Raw genomic sequence first — 20,291 nt, 5'->3', positions numbered from 1 at the left:
TCAGAGTTTGTTTCATGAATAAATAAATTATTTATCGATTTGTTTTATTTATCGGAAGTGATTTATTCAGCCACTGTGCTTTTTTTAGAAAATCTCTTGATCGGATGTTTTCATGAGTGATAGTGAATTGATTTTTTTTCTGATCATGATTTTCCCAACACTGGCATACATCAAATTTGTTTTATTCCAAATTTAATCTGTCCATCGCAAATATAAATATTTCAATTGACTTCCAAAACCTCTATTTCAACATCTCAAACAAAATTTCAATGAATCGCAGAATAGAAAGAAGAATCCCATCATGCAGTTACATGGAGGCGTAACGTTGTTTTTAAATAACTTACACGAAGTACAAATGTAGTCCATACTATAAATATTAAATTCTACATCCACTGTGTCTCGCTGCAAGCATGAAGGATTCATTTAAAGTAGTTATTTCTTTGTTTTTCTTACGAAAAAAATATAGGGGATCGAAATGAGGGGTCGGTTTCTAGTACAGGGTTGCGCAAAGGAACCTGACACATTTTGTATAATTAAGGTTTATTTTCGTCTAGTAGTTTTCCATCATGGAGCACTGGAGAGTCGCTCGCCGCGTCTTTGTTTTTAACTCATTTTGTAAAAAATCAATCGTACGTTAAAACTATTCGTGAGTTTCATAAACATTTTAAATTATTCTTACGATTTCTACACAACCTGTAACAGATTCATCTCGGCATGATAACAACAATTTTGCTTGTTTACCGCGTCGTCTAGGTGGAAGTGTGCTTCGTTGCTCATGATTGTGTCGCTGGCCTGGCATTTCGAGCGTCTGGTTCGCAAACAACACGCCAGTTTCAACTGAAAACGAACGACGAAAAATTTGAAGAGCAGCCGCATGTTTCTTACACGAACGCGCGGAACTCTTCACAAGAGCGGATCGAACACGTTCAACATTCTCTTGTAAGTCCGGACAGTCCGGACGTGACCCGGAGGTTTTATTTTGGTCACAGAATCAGTTTGTACAAAGTTTTTCACCCACAGCTTACAAGTAATATGCGAAGGCACCGGCATTTTCGGCATTAGTTTAAACTGTTAATTAAACTCACGAATAGTTGTAACGTACGACTGATTCTTTAAAAACGAGCTACAAATAAAAACGCGGTGAGCCTCTTCCATAGTAGGCATTCGTATTGTATTGATCAGCATGCAGGGATCAATGAGGTTTACTTAATGTGAAACAACGATTAATTCTCAAGCAAGTTTCAGAAAAATGTACCTGCTCCAAAGATTTGGAAGAATATTCCCTTGGCATCATAGAGCTAGCCGCATTGTGGCTTAATAAATATATCTTTGCCAAAAAAGAAATGTTGTTCGGTCTCCTGAAGTGAAAAAATACGGAAATTTAGTTAAGTTTTTATTGTTGCTTTTCCGATATAGAAAGCTACAACAGACATTGTCACTGTAGTTTTTGTTATTACAAGATTCTTTATTTAGTAGTTCTTCGTCCTTCCGCCGGTGTACGTCATCGGAATTACGCGTGCTAGCTGCTGGTGTTGTCCAACGAACATCTGCCACCAGGAATACTGTCGATGTTCCAAATCGAACTCAGCACACGTCTCCAGAAACAACGGATAGAGCTGCGGAAGCATTCCGTGGTCCACCGTCGGAAACAAGTGATGCAAACAATGGTGACCGAAGCTGGTCAGTACATTCAACTGCCAGTCTTTTCTGTCGGACCGATCGATGACTGTGGCCATCTGGTAAATACCGAAATCGATATCCGCGCTGTAGGCCGATCGAGATAGTTTGAAAAAAAAAAAAGATTATTGAACATCGATGATATTCGAATAATTACGGGATTGAATCTCCAGAATGGACGATCTCCGGATGGTGATGAGCTGCGTTGATAGCAATGAATCCAAAGGTAAAACTTCCAACCAAAACGATGAAAATCCACATCCTCAGTACCGCCCACAAGTTGTTGGTAGTTGTAGTGTACATGAAAATTGGCATTACCAATGTTATAAGATCATCCCAATGGAAGGATGCATTCCTAGTGAAGAACATTTCCGCTTGACTGAAGTAATAAAATACGTATATTAGTATATTTTATTGAAATTTTACTATAAATCCAATTCACCGTTTGACAAATTCATTCAAAAACATCAACGCGTACACAATTGACCCGTAAATCCACGATCCGAACCGCTGAAGTCTGATTTTCTTTTTCGATGATCGTGGAAGCCAACATAGAAAAGGTTCAAAGAAAAATATTTCCAAGTCCAAATTTGAATTCGGGTAAAAATGATGAGAAAGTATGTGGGATATTCTCTGCTCTCTGCAAGGAAACCGTATTTATAACTGAACCCCCAGTCGATAAAAGTGTTCACCTGTAACTCAAGAAAGCCAAATTAAAAACCAACATTCTCCAGTTGTCTTTTTGGTGGAAAAAATTATGGGCACAGATCATTGTCATCGCGAGAACCAACCCGCAGACGGTTGCTACCGCATAACTATCCAGGATTACGGCAATGAATAGCAACAGGAAAACGCCAATCAACAAACAATCCAGGATGAATTCCGAGTATTGCGCCGGTCGCCTGTCAAGATCGTTCCATTTTTCCCGAACCCTCCGTTTTAAAGTTTTGTAGAAACCATGCTCGTGGAACGTCAATCGAACATTTCGAGGTTCCCGGGCAGCACGTATTCGATACTTCGCCAGTAGCAGTTCGGCTTTAGTGGTGATGTGATGGCTTTCGAAAGCCTCCGTTATATCGGTTCCCTAGAAACGGCCAGTAATCAGTGTTTTTTTCATATCTAAGGTATAATGTGTAACATGCCTTCGTCAGCTTAAGCCAATCGGCTCCGCCCGGATGATGATCTATGAAGTTTGTTAGATCGTACAATGAATCATGAACCCGCCAAAAGCCTTCGCTGGCATCGTCTTGTCGTTTTCCTGCCAACCAATTGTTGACCGTTCTCAGGGAACTACTTCGATAGGTAGGATATTTTGCAGTAATGGTTGTCACCGTTGTTGCAGCGTTCGATTTTAATGTAGTCGGGGTTGCTGGCTCGATTGCAGTGACGGTGACGGTAGAGGCGATACTGGAAACCCCATTCACCATGGCAGATCCGTTGCGAGTATCTAGAATTTTAATTCGATAGAGAATGAATACTACAACTTTAGTGGGTTGATTTAATTTTGTTTTCGTCGTAGAGCTACGTATTTGTTTTTCTAGAAGTACAGAATCTACGGATCCGTAGAAGAAGCCTGCTGATATCTGATATATGCCAAATGCTAGCTTTATGTGCACTCGTTTGGTGCGAATTCCGCACTGCGAAAAATGCACAAAGCTAATCAAACTATTCTTGATTTACGCTGAACTGATGATTTTTACCTCCAATTTTCTAAGAAGTAATCTTAATAGTTCTTTAGATGACACTAAGAGCTGTTGACAATATTTGTCACACATACATATACACAGATATTTGATCAGTTCGTCTAGCTAAATCGAATGGTATTTGACGGTCTCGGTTAAACAGTCGGTTTTCACAGTGATTGTATAGCCTATCTATATGAGAAAGGTAAAACAGCTTTGGTCACTGGAAATAGGAAAAGAAGAACTTCTACAGTTGTGGCCTTTTACGATATGGAAGCAGGAACCCAGAAGATCTACTATTAGCTACACGATCTCTAGACTGGTCCTGTCCGGAGAAATATAATAGATACTATCAATCTCCTATTGGATACCACAGCCACTAGCTAGATTATTTTGTTTCGTACGAAAAATGAGAGCGACATATGCGAAGAACAGGGTAGGGAGAAAATCATAATTTCGAAAATCGCGATTGAAATTTTTCAGTAACGATTCTCAGATAGAAAATTATTGATCAGAAAATTTTTGATATTATGCATGCATGATGCTCATTGGGACCGATCTCACATAGCAAAGATTCGGTTGTGAAAAGATCACTAGCGGACATTTTTCTCGATGGTGTTTAAGAAAAATACTGATGATTCCACCTAGTGGAGTGATAGCACCTTCTCTTGCCAATTAAATAGTCTCATCAAAACGTTTGCAAAATTCCAACTTCGGCCATTGGTATTGTGAGTTTTCAAATAACCTAATAGTGACTTTCAAAAGAGTTTAAGTCTTTCAAAATCGATTCTTTCATCTTCGAGAAATCAGGGTGCATAAAAAAGCACTTAAGGTCTGAGGACAGAGGGTCGCGTGTTGAGTTTTAAATCGACCACGTGGCTCGCTCAATTCCCTTTACGCATCGTATTTCTCTTGTACTCTCTCGTATATGAGCAAACTGTACCGGGTTGCCAGCATACATTTTATTATTTTGAAGAAAAGTTTTATCACATTAATCTATCGTATGGGTTGGACATTACATGGATTCCAATGAACAATGAAAAAATATTCAACTATCACAACGATTGAATGTCTGTGTGTTTGGCAGCCTTGTCGAGCCAATTTTATTTGTCTCTCCTTTTTCGGAATGCTATCAGAAAACCATAGCGAAAAAATTGCGGATGAATTGAAACTGACTTTGTGTCACAGAAAAATACAAGACTTTATTTTTATCGCGATAACATATATGTTTTTATGTACTAATCGCATCTAAACTAAATTATCTAGACTTTGTCGCGGTAGATTTATGATACAAGTCTTTAAAGCCGAGATATTCGATGAACAAGTAGAGGTATGCATTTCCGAGCGTTCCAATTTTCAGCAGTTCTTAAGTCAGAAAAAAATACAACACGACCGCTAAACTCAATGAATCATTCTGAAAATTTCACAGAATATTCTCAACTAAATTTCGAAAACATTGTCAGGTGGGTTTTTCTATATTCTGCACCGTTTCCAAGAAAATTTAATTTGAAACGGGAAAATAGCAAAAAAAACTACCACTTTACGGTACTGTCCTCAGCTCTTAACCTATACAAATTTAATCAACTTTGTTAGCTTGCAAATGAACTTGAGCTTGTCGAAGTTCGTTGAGTCATCTTCGAGAAAAAATTTTGCCGAAGCAAAATGACAATTACATTCATTCGTAATTAATGATTTTATTTTGATCCCTTTCCCAAAATTTAAATATTGCAAAATTTTCGAAAAATATTCTCTAACAGAAAGTCATCATATATGATTTAAAATTTACTTAAAACATCAATTTTAAATTCGAACAGCCTTATATAAACTTATATAAACCAGAACAAATGAAACGATTCAATATCGCAATAAAAGTAATAATTTTCGATGCATATGGGTTAAATTCATTTCTGAAATACACACAATGATATTAAAAACTAACCAATTCTGAAACTATGAATAACTTAATAACTTAATAAATACAAATTTTTCATGTTGGTACTTGCACTTAACTGAAAAATTATTCTAGTCAAAGCGCATAGATTGTTTGCAAATGAGAAAATTGACGATTGGATTCTTTCATAGCAAATGATTCTACCCTTTCCAGAAATTATTATATGACTAACGACAATTCTATCATCTACACACTTCGAAAAAACACCGTGATTTTACATCTTATGGAGCGTCGCAGTTCACGCATAGTTACGTAGAAGAACATTCAATATTGTGTCTAAAATTCCATGACATGAACTCATAGAAATAAAAAAAAATGAACACTAATAGCGACCGCCGCGACTCCAAACGAGAATCATTGGGTCAAAATGTACGTCTGTTAATCGACTGATCCACAGAAGCAAACATTTGCTTGGTTGGTAAGAGGTGCATTTTGATTCATACAGTCGCATCTACTAGCAGAATGCAAGTTAAAGTCGAAACCAGTAAAATTCAAGCTGTTAGCGTACAGTGTAGCAATGTACTCGAAGTCCCTCGGAAGTTATCTGACAGCGGCATACTGACGAGATACACGGCGGGTGCGGTTGACGGTACGACTGGATGCGTAGAAGGAAACAAAGTAAAATTGTCAAACGGAAAGATAAAAAACGTGAAAAATTGTTGGATTAGATACGAATATCATTTCTCTTTATTTTACTGCTGTATCCCGCGAATGGATTTTGAATTGAAATTCAATCACTGATCACTGATTGTAAGTAGCATTTAGTATTACTGTGAAATTTCATTATAATTATAAGTATGAACTATACAGGAATTGTTGAGCGTCATTTTGTGACCAATTCAGATTTCTGATAGGAAGAAGAAGGCCAAATTTTGTAAGAATCTGATGTATTGAGTTCGTTCCACTAACCTGAAATATTAAAATGCCTTATTCAGTTTTGAGCTGTCTCAAGATAAACTGCTGCAAGAAATCGTCTTTCTACGAAATCCAATACAAGCCAATCTAACATTAAATCATTAAAACATTCTGTGTTCGTGAGTCCTGTGCAACTTATTTATATTAAACCTGGGAGGCCGCTTTAAGATTACTTTAACAATTTATTTACATTCTCCATGACTTTGACAATTTTATTCTGAATCTTTTGATGCGTTTCATTCCCGGTAGTCTGAATGCCTTGTATGTGATCCTTGAAAGCAAGATTTTCATTAAGCAACAGACTAAAATATTTTGCTCGATCAGACCGTGTAGTAGGCTGAAAGTTAGTTAATTGTTGTTTTTTGTCACATTTGATTGACAAGATAGTTAATAATTAATTGTGTAACACAATTTTCAACTAAATCCATTAACGAACCACGGTTTCGTTCGTAAATGGAGATTCCAGTGTGCATGAATCCATTTTTATGTGTGCACTATTGAAGTAGCTTTTTCGAATCAAGTTAAATGTGGCAAATTCATCAACCAATCACCGAAATACAAGTGCTTCAAATTAGGCTCGAAAAGTCTACCGCAGATAGTTTATTAGAAAATTAGCCACCGGAGAATCAAAATCAATCGGTAATTGATATTTAATAAACTAAAGTGAACACAATGTGCAGCAGACAGCAAATGGCATCCACACACCACACACAGTGCAAAAAGCGTTATTTTCAATTTTGTTATCCCCACACGAGACAAGCTACCTGTTTCGATCGCAGACGACTGAAGTGGAAATTGTGCTGAGCATATATTTATCACTCCGGTGGCACAATTGTCATTTGTGTTCAACTGGTTTGGAGCCAACACTTTTGGTTCTTTGGTTCTATTCCTCTGTGTTAAGCAGTGTTCAAGAATATAAGCAAACTATAATAAACAGGATTCCACTCCTTATTCGAAGGAAAATCAAACTAACAATTGTACAGAGGACAGAAAGTTAGAATTATATTTATATTAAATGCAACGCAATCTTAGCATGTTTGAATTGTATTGATTTTGACAAAATAATATGCAAATTCTTCTAATTTTAAATCCTCTGTTTCGGATTGAGAAATTTATGATTTCAGTATTAGACAAAAATTCATTTTCATGATCCTGTGTGCATAAAAATTGTACGAACTTAGCTTAACATGCTGTTGACAACAGCGCCTTTACAACAAAAGGGGAGTTGATATTTATAGATTCGTTTGGTGCGAAGATTCATACCAAGGGGTGGATCACTTCTTATGTATAAAATATATTAACAAAATTAAATGACATGAGCTCTTAATTACGGTTCTCCTTTAGTGCAGGGCTTGCAAATTGAAGCAACGAATATTAACAAAAGGGTTTCACCATCTGTGCTATTCACACACATTCGTATGTCAGGTAGAATTCACAGCGCAACCCAAGCAAGGAGAGCTGCTTCGTTCGTTCATTAGTTCATGAATATGCCCGCTTGCTGAGACCTATGCTTCATGAGGTTAGCATTTGATGAATGGTTCTCATATTGTAGATGCCTATGAGGAAACTAGATTCATAACTTTTAGTTCGGATGAATATTAATTTAAAGAACATTGCTTTTAGTGATTCTAGGATATATACACAGTGTAAACTGCCAAAAAAAAAAACAAATTGATCGTCTTGAAAATGGGCTCAAATGCAAAATTTCTACTATAAAATGTTCAAAGTATGTTTGAAATGTGATCAAATTTGGTCTTGGAATGCGAACATTATGTTAACCGTTGTGCACTCGAAAAAAAAAACACCTTTAACCACCCGAATGGGTACCCGGGTACCCGGGTACCCATTTTTTTAAATCGCTGTAAGTTGAGCATTTTTCAACCGATTGAAGTAATTTTAGCACTGTTGGATTCAGGAACTTAAGCTCTTTGGGATTGGTACCCATAAAGATGGACATGGTGCTCCTGGTTCCCAGGAACCCGGATATCCTAAATGAGTTCCGACATCGAGGCATTTATACACGGATTTCACGTATTTTTGTAATCTTATCTAAGAATTGCTATATGAAATCAAGTGCTATGCTGAGTTGTTATGTTTATATATTTCAGGGGGCATCCGTTATGTACGTAACATAAAATTTTGAATTTTTCTACCACTCCTTTCCCCCTTTGTCGAGCATTTCTCAATCTTTTCACCATGTATTGTCACGTATTTTTGAAACCTCTCCCCCCTAAACGCGTGACGTACTTTATGTATGTTCCCTTATATACTTCACTTTCTTATCTTCAGTTTGAAAATTATTATGTACTTCAGGCCTATTGCGAGGAGCACGCAATACAATTTTTAATTCTGGCAACAAACATTTCGAAACATCACGAAGTTACTTCCCAAACAGTTTCGTTCTCATTTATATTTCCTTTTTTTCGTTCTATGAGAGTAAGTCCAGAATAGGCCAACTACCCTTTAGATGACGTCATTTTTCTACAAAAGGTTCATTTTGGTACGGCCTTTCTCAAATAGCTGGTTTGGAAAAGTTTCAAATTAGTAAATGACATTTATGGTGGAAAACACAAGTGTCGGAACATTCTACGGAAATCCGGATTAACGGGAACCAGAAGAACCTACTACAGCAATATACACGGCCATCGAAAAGTGGATAAATTTCTGAATTTACCCGTACTGAAAAAATTCAAATCGGATGGAATTTGCCTTAGTTACAAGCATTTTTATTTGTGGGTACCCGGGTACCCATTCGGGTGTTTACGTAATAAAAAAAATTTGAGCCCCCCCATTCGACCCCCCTTACTGTAAAATGAAAAGTCAAAGCATGAGAAGTTATGGTCCAACTAGTTCTTGGAATTGACCGAATTGCAGAATCTTAGTTTAAACCTAACTCAGAAATTTCTTATTTTGAAATTCGAAAAGGTACCCGGGTACCCATTCGAGTGCATAAGGGTTAAAAATGATTTCTATATACCTACACTTTAAAAATAAACCGTAAACATTGCCTATATGACTTTGCTTCGCGTCTTGTAGCACGCCGTCTTCTTTCTCGTACAATACTAACGAGAGCGAACCCTTCATTTCATTACATTGTCATGGATTGCTTAGTTCATGTGTTAACTGAGACTGAGAGCACAGACATTTTACTTGGCAAGGGGAATTGGTCTGCTCAGTAGCATATACTCTCACGCATCCAGTTTATCTCTAATGTAGGTCTCTCATTCATTTATGTCAAGCAAAGTGTTCACAGTAGATTTTTTTTTTTGTTTTAATTATAGAGGCTTTAACATTAATGTCATTCGCCTCTTCGGGCCAGAAAAACTTTCTGACCCTATGTGCGGGGTTGGGAATCGAGCCCAGGCGGGCGGCGTGAAAGGCATCGACTTACCCATCACGCTATACCCGTCCCCTGTTCACAGTAGATGTTTTTTGTTGCTTCGTTCGTTTGAGGATTCACAATACAAGCTCTGCTTTAGTGGCGTGTGCCACTTACAATTCACATTTTTCAGTGCATATATCTCTTTGAATTAAAAGCACATTTACTTTTTCCCAATGAAACTTAATGTGAAAACATAAATTAATTGTCTTTTTCATGCATGTTGCTAATCCTCCCTACACTAATGGAAGCAGAACTGCTACTGAATGAAATGCGAGTTGTGAATCAACGATCGAAACCAACGGCCGTGTGAGAGAAATCAGGTGGATGGCCTACTGTGACTGGCTCGTGCAAACATAGGTCGACGTTGTCAAACATGTTCAAGTTGAATGTTTCCGAATCGATTGGTTGTTAAGCTATATCAATCCATCAAATAACGACTGAGTTATTATCGTTCAAAACTATGACAGAAAAAGATTACGCGGCTATGTTGCATTATTTAATTGACACCCGGCCTCATTTAGTGAAGAGTATTTAATGACTTCCTAATATCTGAGCGTAAAAGTTCATACTATTCGATAACATTTTACAAAATATTGAGTTGTTTCCAATTTTCTCTTTACATTACTGTCGAAACACTAAGATAAAGAGTTTCGTTCAATATGTTTAAACTAGGAAAACTGCACTGAATCTGAAATTGAACCAACGGTTGAGTAAATGTAGCTTACTATTGAGAACATAGAACTCACCTTTCAGAATATTTTTGCTTTGGCCGTATGGAAGCAATATGAAATCAGTTCCCTTCAAATTAAGTTACTGAACAGAGCCCCCGAGTTAAGAAAAACGTGCTGAAATTTAGTTAGTTTTCTGGTTCCATGTAAAGGGTCGACTTAAGGTTCATTTTAGGTGTACACAAATTTTGACACTGTCTATACCTAATTGATCTTCCCGCAAAGGGTCATAAATCACAGAAAATGATCCTTCATGGCTTTAATCCTTCTAACGTCTACGCGTTAAAAATTCCGTTTGCCAAAATTGCCCATTTCACTTTCCATATTTCAAAAATTCAAGTAAAAGAAAGAAACATTTTCCACATTTCTGAATTTTGACGCACCCTTGAACTTGGTCGCCTACTTCGCCTATACCTTTATCCGGCCCTGTCAGTGTAGAGTTTATTTTTGTTTCAGTTAGTCATCCAGAATAAAAAATACAGTTATGTTACTATAACAGATGCACCTAACCTATGGTAAGTACTCCAGCTGAATCATTCTCGCTTTTATGCATGACTCAATTGCTTAAACTCCCAATTATTGACACACGAACATGCGAACAAGTGATTCTCCAAAAGCTCGTAATGCTATTTTTATCCACACTCTGCACACTATTTTTGTAACAGGAACAAAAAGTTGTCTCAACTTTGCTGCTACCTTTGAGCCTCGAACGTTGATGGCCGTTCATTCATTTCCTAAAATAATTAGTGGGTTTAGGCGTTTGTGATGGTGCAAGATATCACATTGACGTCAACAGAACATGTATACCATTCATAGTAGCTCGTTAGTAATGCAACAATTCAAAAGAATTATACAAATTAATTTAATTTTTGCGTTTTAATGTTTCATCCAAATTTAGGAATTACTTCTTCGAGAACTGTTGAAAGTCCTGTTGGCCGAACTAAATACACATCTTCAGTGTGGCAAAGCATTTGTTTTGCACGGACGAATAAACAAATTTGTCTTAGAAATGTATATTTTTTTTTGAGAAAAAAAAATTATTTTCTGGATCTTCGAGAATTTGAAAAAGGAATCAATATTTTGTCAGATATCCTAGAAATGCATGAAATGGATAATTCTGTATGCAAAAATCGACTCTCTGAAATTGAGTAAATGTTGGAGATTTCCTAAATGGATTTGTTTTGTTACCATATGGCTTAGAAATGATCGAATTTTTTATAACAAATCGACCCTGTGGAATTAATGAAATCGATTGTTTTTATGGTAGGTGATTTAAAAATGCATGAAACGTATTTTGAGCTTTCCAAAATCAATTTTTTTGTTAGCAGATGTCATCAAATGCATAATTATTTTTAGAAAAAAATCAACTAAACAGAACTTGAAAAATTTGAGACAACCTGAATTTTGTTTTAATGCCTTAGAAATGCAAGAAACTCAAAGATCATAAGTTATCTCGAAAAACCAATTTTGTCGTGAATACGACTTACTTTACTATGGGGTGCCTTTTCAAAATTTACCCTCTGAGAGAGTGATAAGTTTTTGATCGTGAATATCTATTGTTGTATCTAATGAATCAACATAATTCTTGCGACATGCCATCGGAAATATGATCACAATTTTATGATAAAATTTTCAGTTTTGTGACATATTCTCAAATAATTCAAAATTAAACTTTTCTGAAATGTTTGGTATAAACGAGTATCAAAGAGGATAATTCATATGGCGCGTTTGCCTTTCTCGTATTTTGAAAGCTCATAGCTCAGTGATCTGTGGAAGGATTTATATAATCTAACTACCAATAGAATCGAAATTTTTCAACTTAAACGTGTATAGCAAGAGCGTTGAAGTATTTCAATAGTACACTATTGAAAAACCTGTCCATGTCCATTGACCCATGTCAACACCAGCCAATCAGAACGCGTTCTAAGGAAGAGTATTAAATATCTGCTGCTGTACAACAAATCGTCCGGGAAAAATGTTCCGAAAAGTGGTGAATATCGCAGTGAGTTCCTCAATTTGGTCCTTGTGAATGCTAGAAACGAATCCCTACAACATATTGATAGTTTCTTTCAATGAATTATGCAAATCCGAAATGAAATAATCGACATTAAAATTCTGTATGCGGCTATTTTTATAGCCGTTAGGACCGCCCATTAGTGAAAAAGCTACAAACGAAATCACATAAAAGGAAATCTCTTAACAAAAATTAAATCAGTTTGGATTCTATCGCCACTGCGAGCAGATGTGTTTTGTGTCGTCTACACAGCTAGTTTCGCTTTCGACAAGAGCGATTACGTCACAGCTGTGGAGAGCATTGCACAAAATCTGCCGTTCTAATGGCTCTAAAAGTTTTCTAAAGAACTATTAGGATTTGTTGTTCGCAAATCGTTTGGAAATATCCTCAGTTTACTGCAAATCTAGAACAGTTTGGTTAGATTTGTGCACATTTCGCTGTGTGAAACTCACAGTAAACGAGATCAAGTGAAGCCTTCTTTGTTTTTGCGAAAAATGTTCCAGAGTTTAATGTCGTAGAGAATTACGCAATTTGACCTTTCTGAATGCTAGAAACAAGTCCCTTCAGCATATTGATAGTTTGTTTCAATAAATTATGCAAATCTGAAATGAAATAATCAACATTAAAATTCTGAATGCGGCTATTTTTATAGCCGTTAGGACCGCCCATTAGTGAAAAAGCTACAAACGAAATCAGGTAGAAACAAGCCTCTCAACAAAAAGTGAAGCCTTCTTTGTTTTTGCGAAAAATATGCAAAGGAAAATGCTTGCATAATTCATACAATTGATCAACTAATTGATATTCGGAAGTGTTAGGGAACATGTCAGTTGTTTTCGTATTCACGACATCCAGTTATGTCTCTGACATTACCCACCCGCATTTTTTGTATAAATATAACGTCTCAGAACTTTGAAAAATTATTGGTATTTCTGAAATCGAAATGTTGTTTTCTTTACCACATGTTTTAGAAATGCATATTTTTTGTGAAAAAAAAATCGACTCTTCGGGAATTCAATAATACCATATTCGATTTTATTTTACGTCGGATGTTTTGGAAATTCCTGAAATGCTTAAATTCTTACGAAAATAAATCGACTCTCTAGTTCAGAAATTTTGTAAAACTTCCAAAATCGAATTTTTATGTTTTTAAAATGCGCGAAACTCTAAATAAAAAATACAAAATATACGACTCTTTGGTGACATTAACACATTGTATCGGATTCTTATGACACTGTCTCGTTTGTATTCCCACCCACCAGAGTTTCCATGAGCGATCGATGTTCGAATAGATGTCATTTCAATCCAACTCTCAACACATGTTCTCGTATGCTACACATCGTGTTCGGTTCAGTAATCAGTTGTGTTTAGCTCGAGACATGAAATTCGCCCCGGGCGCAACGTGTTTAAGGGAGCGACTGTCATTTTCAGCTTTTTAATAGATTGTTTTGCTTTGGCTTTGGCCCTCACTGAGTTTTTGGCTAATAAACTTGTTAATAAAACCAATTTCATTTCTGTTTTCTTTGTGCTGTCCTTCAGTGATGATGGTGATGGATAAATAGAAACAAATTTTCTGATTTTTTAATAACAAAATTAGTTGTCAATGAGAATTTCGTGTTGGATTGAAATATTTTTGGTTTTTGTCCAGGATATTCACCAAATAAACACATTCTCTAAAAGTAAAAGTTTTTTTCAGCAAAGTAAATTCTCAACTTTAACTAATTTCATAGTTATTTTGAAAATTTTGTTGTTAAAATCCACTAATCCAAAAACAGTAATACAAATTAGACGCTGAGCTAATTTCGGTCGTTCCGTGTTGAGACCTTTCTTTCGCTCGTCCAGAGATGGAGTGCCACTTTTTTATTGCTCACTAAACGATGGGGGCGGCAAGTCTCATTCTGCCTCGGGTGACAAATTTCTTCGGTACGCCACTGCTGAATACCCATAAGAATTAAACTAAGCTGTCTGACTGTCGGAACAAAAAAAAAATCGTTTACCACAGATTCTCTGCTGAAGTGCCGCATGTATCCCACACAGAATCGCGTAAACTTCTGCTTGAAAAACACAGTACAGTATGCACCAAGTGAATAAGACTGCTTTAGTCACATTCCACGACAGTAAACACCAGCAAATGCACTACAATCCAACAGAGATTCGCCATGAAAGATAATTGTTACAGTCGTCGCTGAATGGCAGTTCTGTATTCTAAATGGCTGTAGAGTTGCACTTTCATGAAAATAAATGATTATGATTACGGTGACATCTCATCGGATTTACCTAACAGTACAATACTAATCTAATTTAAATAGTTTTTCACAAATCTTCTTTTAATAAATTAATCGTGCAACAAATTGTTATCAATTCCATGGTATTCAATTCCAATTCAATTCCGAGGTGATCGCCTCATTCCCTTCGCCCTCACTACGGCACTGGTAAACTTACACTTACAAGCGTAGCTCAGTACGGTGGTGCCAAACTCAGTACTCACTTTTTAAAATTCGGAATGAGAGTTAGGTACTATGAAATCAATACCATCACAATTTTGTGTCAGTGATGTTCTGAGTAGGTGAGAGTGTTTGTTTAGATCAGTGATGAGTGTCATCTTTATCATCATTTTACGGATTGCATCTTAAATCATGAGGTGAGTTGATGAATAGAAGAAAATGAGCCTCATAAGTGATTTTACGCTACCCTTGCTCAGAAATGCATGAATTGAAAAAAAAATCGACTCTCTAGGACTATTACAATATTTTAAGATTTCCGAAATCGTTTTTCGACGAGAATACGTCTTACTTTACTATGGTGCGCATTTTCAAAATTCGCACCGTGGAAGAATGAGCAGAACTTAATCGTGAATAACTCGAGTTGTATTAAACCCAACAACAAAATTCATTCTCCATGTCATCAAAAATATGTTCAGCAATTTATGATTGAATTTTATACTTTATGACATAATCATAGATAATTGAAAAATTAACTTTCCTCAAACTTTCGGAAACAATGAGGAAAACTCATCACTCTTGCTTGCCTTTCTCGTACGGTTTTGAGGGAGTTTTATTCGTAGTGACGTCCTCCAGTTATGTCCGTGACATTACTTTACTTTTGACGTTAATGCGTAAAAAAGTCAACTCTCTGAGGCTTCGAAAATGTATGAATTTTCGAAATCGAATTTGCTTATTTGATGCCAGATGTCTTGGAAATGCGTGAAACGTCAGAATCTCCTGTAAGTTCCAGATATCGTTTTCAAAGAGTCGAAGAAGGACGATTTTTTCAAAGTATTTTTCGAGAAAAAAACAGATTCTGATGTTTCATGCATTTCTAAGACAAAACAAAACGTACAAATTCCAAAACTTTTATTCAAAATAAAATACCATAGAGAAAGCAGCATAAAAAGGCGGATGACAAATGTCACAAACAAAACTGGAGCACGTGAATGCGAATAAAACTAACATGCTTTTTTCACATTTCCGAATATCGATAATCGTTCGTATTGGTTGATTGAGTGTATGAACTGTTTTTGTGGATTTGTTAACAGTACCGACTTGCGTAGATTATCTGATGTTTACAACAGTTGAGTACTTTTTGCTATCATTTATTTATCTACTCCAGAATCTTAATTCTGGAGCAGAATTTAGGAATCAAGGACAGAATTGGAAATTTGGAACAGGCTCAGAATTCAATTGCTGAATTCTGGTTAAGGATCCAGATCAAGAATTCAGTACACGAATTTAGATTTAGAATTATGAAACTGAATTCATTTTCAGAATCCAGAAATTTTAGAGCGAAATGCTGAACTTGAATTCCTGAATAAAGAAACTGATTTCAGTTCCAGAATCAAACTGCCGAATTTAATTCTTGCATGTAGGCTCTAAATTCTGGAAATGAATTCTAGAACTGAGTTTAGGATTAAAAAATTCGAGTGATAAATTCTGGTTTGAAATTGAGTAACAAAATTCAGGTTCGGAGCTTAGATCTAACATTTAGTTCCAGAGTCCAGATCTAAAATTCATATCCTGAATTTTGTTCCAGAATTCTAAAGCATAACTTAGAGAGCAAGCATAACTTAAGGAAATAAATTCAGTTTCCAAACCTAGTCAGTTCCAGAATCAGGAATTAGGACATAGTTCAAGAGTCATAGTTTTATTTTCTGAACCAGTAATCTGAATCTAAATTCTGAATCTGAATTCTGAAATAAAATTCTACACCAGAAATCAACTTCAGAATTCAAAGTGGACACGAATCCAGACTCTGAACTCAGTTCTGGGATTTTGTTTCTGAATCCAATCCAAAATTCAGTTCCCGAATCTAGATTCAGTGTTCAGAGGCTGAATGCGATTAGTAATAATCAGCTATTACCACGACATCCAGTTCCGTATGCAGTACAAGAAGAAATGATCGATTTTCGACCTTGGTTTACTTTTTATTCTCGACTAGCAGAATATCGGGATCGATATGTGCCAGATTACCATCAAAACCATCTACGTCAGGTACGAGAAAGGCAAGCAAGCGTGGTGAGTTTTTCTAATTGTTTCCAAACATGTGAAAAAACTTAAATTTCGACGAATTGTTAATTTTAGTTGATTTTACGTGAAGCCGCCATAACTAAATTCAGTTTTGGAATAACTTAGAGAAGCCAAATAAACGAGAAGCTCACAGAACAGATATTTTTTTTTGGAAAAAGATACACCCAGAGACAAGACTCGAACCTGCGTTCTTATGCAATCCGTGCCTACGTGGTACCATTTCGCCACCCTAAGCTGTGGTAGACACGGTCTGGTAAGCGTACATTGAACATATCTATAAATCTTAGCCGCCTCACGACCAGCATTATATATCCAAACATCTTCCCCGTTCATCAGAAAACAAACCAAAGCGAATAAAAATCATTTTCATTCACACGAAATAGACGATAACGATGAGAAATTAATGGCAATCTCAGTTTCGCTTGCAAACTATGCCAGCGAAATCTATGTGTAGTCAAGGACAAAAGCGGAACAGTCGTTTCAAAATTGTGTTCCTTCTATCATTTGCCCTTTCCGTCATTTTCGAGTTTCAGTTGAAATCCCATAAGGAGTGTATCGAAAATAAGCTATCCACAATTTTTTCTGTTGAATTATGATAAAAACTATATTTTATTCAAACTAAAAATAGATCCTTTTTTGTACGAGGTTCAACTTGAGCATAATGAAAACCGAATGAAATTTAAGTTATTCCTTCACGAATTTTCGAGCTTTTGATCGAACGCTTTTCATCAAGTTCCGGACAAGTGTTGTATCGCATTTTTTGGACACTTGAGCCCAAATTTTTTTGAACTCCTGCATGTTCCCAGCTGCCTTACCAGTCTTCTTAAAGACCTTCTTACGATTGCCCCTTAACGTTTAATGGGTAGAAGCTGAGGGCAATTTGGTGGATTGATATTTTTTTCAACGAAATTTGTACCCTTTTCCGCAAGCCAATTGAGTGTGGTTTTGGCATAGTGAGCCGACGCTAAATCCGGCCAAAACAGTGGAGGTGTACTATGCTTCTTATATGAAGGCAGTAATCTCTTCTGGAGACACTCAGATCGATATATTTCTGCATTTATAGTTCCGGTAATGTAAAAAATGGTTGACTTCAAACCACAGGAAGATATTGCTTGCCATACCAGTATTTTTCGACCGAATTTCTTCACTTGAATCGACCTGTCTGCATCGCTCACATCCTCCCCAACGATGACAGCAAAGAATTGTGGACCTGGAAAGGTTTTTGAGTCCACCTTTACATATGTGTCATCTTCCATCAAAACGCATGCATCCGGACACTGCAAAAGACGCGAATACAATTTCCGGGCCCTTGTTGCTGCTCGCTTCTTCTGTTCTCTACTTTGTTTCGAGATTTTCTGCTTCTTGTAGGGCTTTAGGTGATTTCGCCTCTTGGTACGCTGGATCATTCCGACACTCGTTCTTGCTTTTTTGGCCAAATCACGTATTGACATTGATTTGTTCTTCTTGATTAGAGATACCACTTTCTAATCTAGTTTCGGGTTGGAAGAACCGGGTTTTCTGCCTCTTCCTCATCCAAAAAATAGTGTTCCCCAAACTTATTAATGATGATTTTAACACTGACATGATGAATTCCAAACCGATTCGCCAATTTTCGCATAGTAATGCCCTTCTCACTCAGCCATGTGTCCAGAACCTTAATTTTCACTTCTTTTTCAATACGCGACATTTTGAAAACGCAGAATTTCAACCGCACAAACAAGTAAACTAACGAAAGCTGACAGCCAAACGAACAGCTTGCTGTGATCTGAGCATAAAAAACCATCACAAATATATGCGTACAACACAAATGTATGTGGATAGCTTATTTTCGATACACTCCTTATTTTCACTTTCATATAATCGATACAAGAAAAAACCTTTTCCAAAAAGTAGATTTTTTTAAATGAACTAGTTTCTAAGTTCTTCTCTGAGACCGTGTTAATTGCGAAAACCGTGTAAAAGTAAACCTTGTAAATTCCGAAAACCGTATAAAAAATTCCATGTACTAAAAAAAACGTGCGAAAAAAGACCGTGCGAAAAGAGACATTAGTGCACCGCAGTAGCGAGCATTTCTAGTTGTACCCACTTTATCGTGTAACAAACCGACAAACCATGCTTCATCGCAGCGATGATTGGCCTCAGACCTCAGAATGCTAAAGCCAAATAGAACCATCTCTACTTAGTTTTTATATTTCAAGACGTTTTTCTATCCGGTGCTCAAAACAACGGTATTTTTGGTCGTCTTCTACACTGCAAAAATTATTTCTGGCTGTCCGGTGTTTGCACTAAAAAATTCCTTAATGAATTTTCCACACTTCATAGATCATCAAGTTTGGGGTTTGCTCTCAATGTCTTCATCTTTCTGTATTAAAAAATTCTAATAAACTAGTTTGCCAAACAACTTTTGATTCTGTTATATGGACGCTCTAGTGGTCTAGTAAACAAAGCACAGGAAACGATTGCACTGATTCTTTCACAACTCTCGAATCGAAGCTTCGATCGTGATAATTTTTTTTGAACCGTTACCAATGATTGTTTTTCTCAACAAATGCAGGTTTGTTCCGATTTTGGGATTGGATTCCTTGTCCGCTTTCTAGATTCTAGAGTTAAAGTTTGTATGAAATTCAATTCACTTCACTTCATGAACCAACTTCAACTTAACTTTATTCGATCCAGTTCAAGTTGCAAGTTTTTACATTGTTTTGATATTTTAGGGTTTTAGAGATACTCTTTTTTTATTCTAAAATTTATCACAAAGCTAAGACATTGTATTCATCATACAATTTATAAATTATAAACATGGATCTTTTATAAACGCAGATTTGCCTAGAACAAACGATAACTCGGTGAGTCATAGAAAACTGATTTTCGCTCTCAACAGCATCACTAGACGGCATCATAAAAGGGTGCATTTTTCATCCTGTTTTTTTTTTACACATTCTGTTCTGTTTCATTTGTACGAGTTTTTTTTCAATATCTGAACAGCTCACACTCGCGATCTCTTTGCCTACAGCGGCGGGCTCGATAAATCGTCGCGTCGTACACAATTTGAGCAATCTAATCAAAAATCTATTACACGCTTGTTCCACACATGCTTACCGGACACATAGACGGGGGAAAAAAGTTTAACTGAATACGTCAAAACGTCACGGTATCTGGCAACGGACAAACTTCAACTAGGAACTAACCGGGCACATCGATCAGCAACGACTGATCAGCGGATTCGCTTTCGCACTGTCCATCACCGGTGGTTTTCGGCACATCAAAAATGGATTTTAGGCACTGCGGTATTAGCAAACTCGTTGCTGGCAGATGTAAGTTCTTGGGTAATATCGTTTTGCTGAAGGGTTTACTAATAGTATCGACATGGCGTTGTTCCACATATCGCAAAGATCTTCAATCAGCGGCGTTGACGAAGAAAA

At 36.5% G+C, this 20,291-nt stretch overlaps 1 protein-coding gene across 1 annotated transcript; it reads right to left on the bottom strand.

Annotated features, from left to right (window-relative positions):
* Positions 1-1,445: 1,445 nt before the first annotated feature.
* On the bottom strand, positions 1,446-20,062 carry LOC131430408 (cytochrome b5-related protein-like). The gene is made up of 6 exons (XM_058595387.1): positions 19,969-20,062; positions 2,820-3,124; positions 2,370-2,761; positions 2,120-2,317; positions 1,835-2,056; positions 1,446-1,764 (listed from the first exon to the last, which is right to left on the bottom strand). The coding sequence occupies exons 2-6, from the start codon at positions 3,102-3,104 to the stop codon at positions 1,470-1,472; spliced, it is 1,392 nt and encodes a 463-aa protein (XP_058451370.1). The 5' UTR covers positions 3,105-3,124; positions 19,969-20,062; the 3' UTR covers positions 1,446-1,469.
* Positions 20,063-20,291: the final 229 nt, after the last annotated feature.

This window comes from Malaya genurostris, chromosome 2 (assembly GCF_030247185.1).
Source record: "Malaya genurostris strain Urasoe2022 chromosome 2, Malgen_1.1, whole genome shotgun sequence".
Lineage (NCBI taxonomy): Eukaryota > Metazoa > Arthropoda > Insecta > Diptera > Culicidae > Malaya > Malaya genurostris.
The sequence above is the reverse complement of the archived record's forward strand: the minus strand, read 5'-3'. Positions and strand labels throughout refer to the sequence as shown.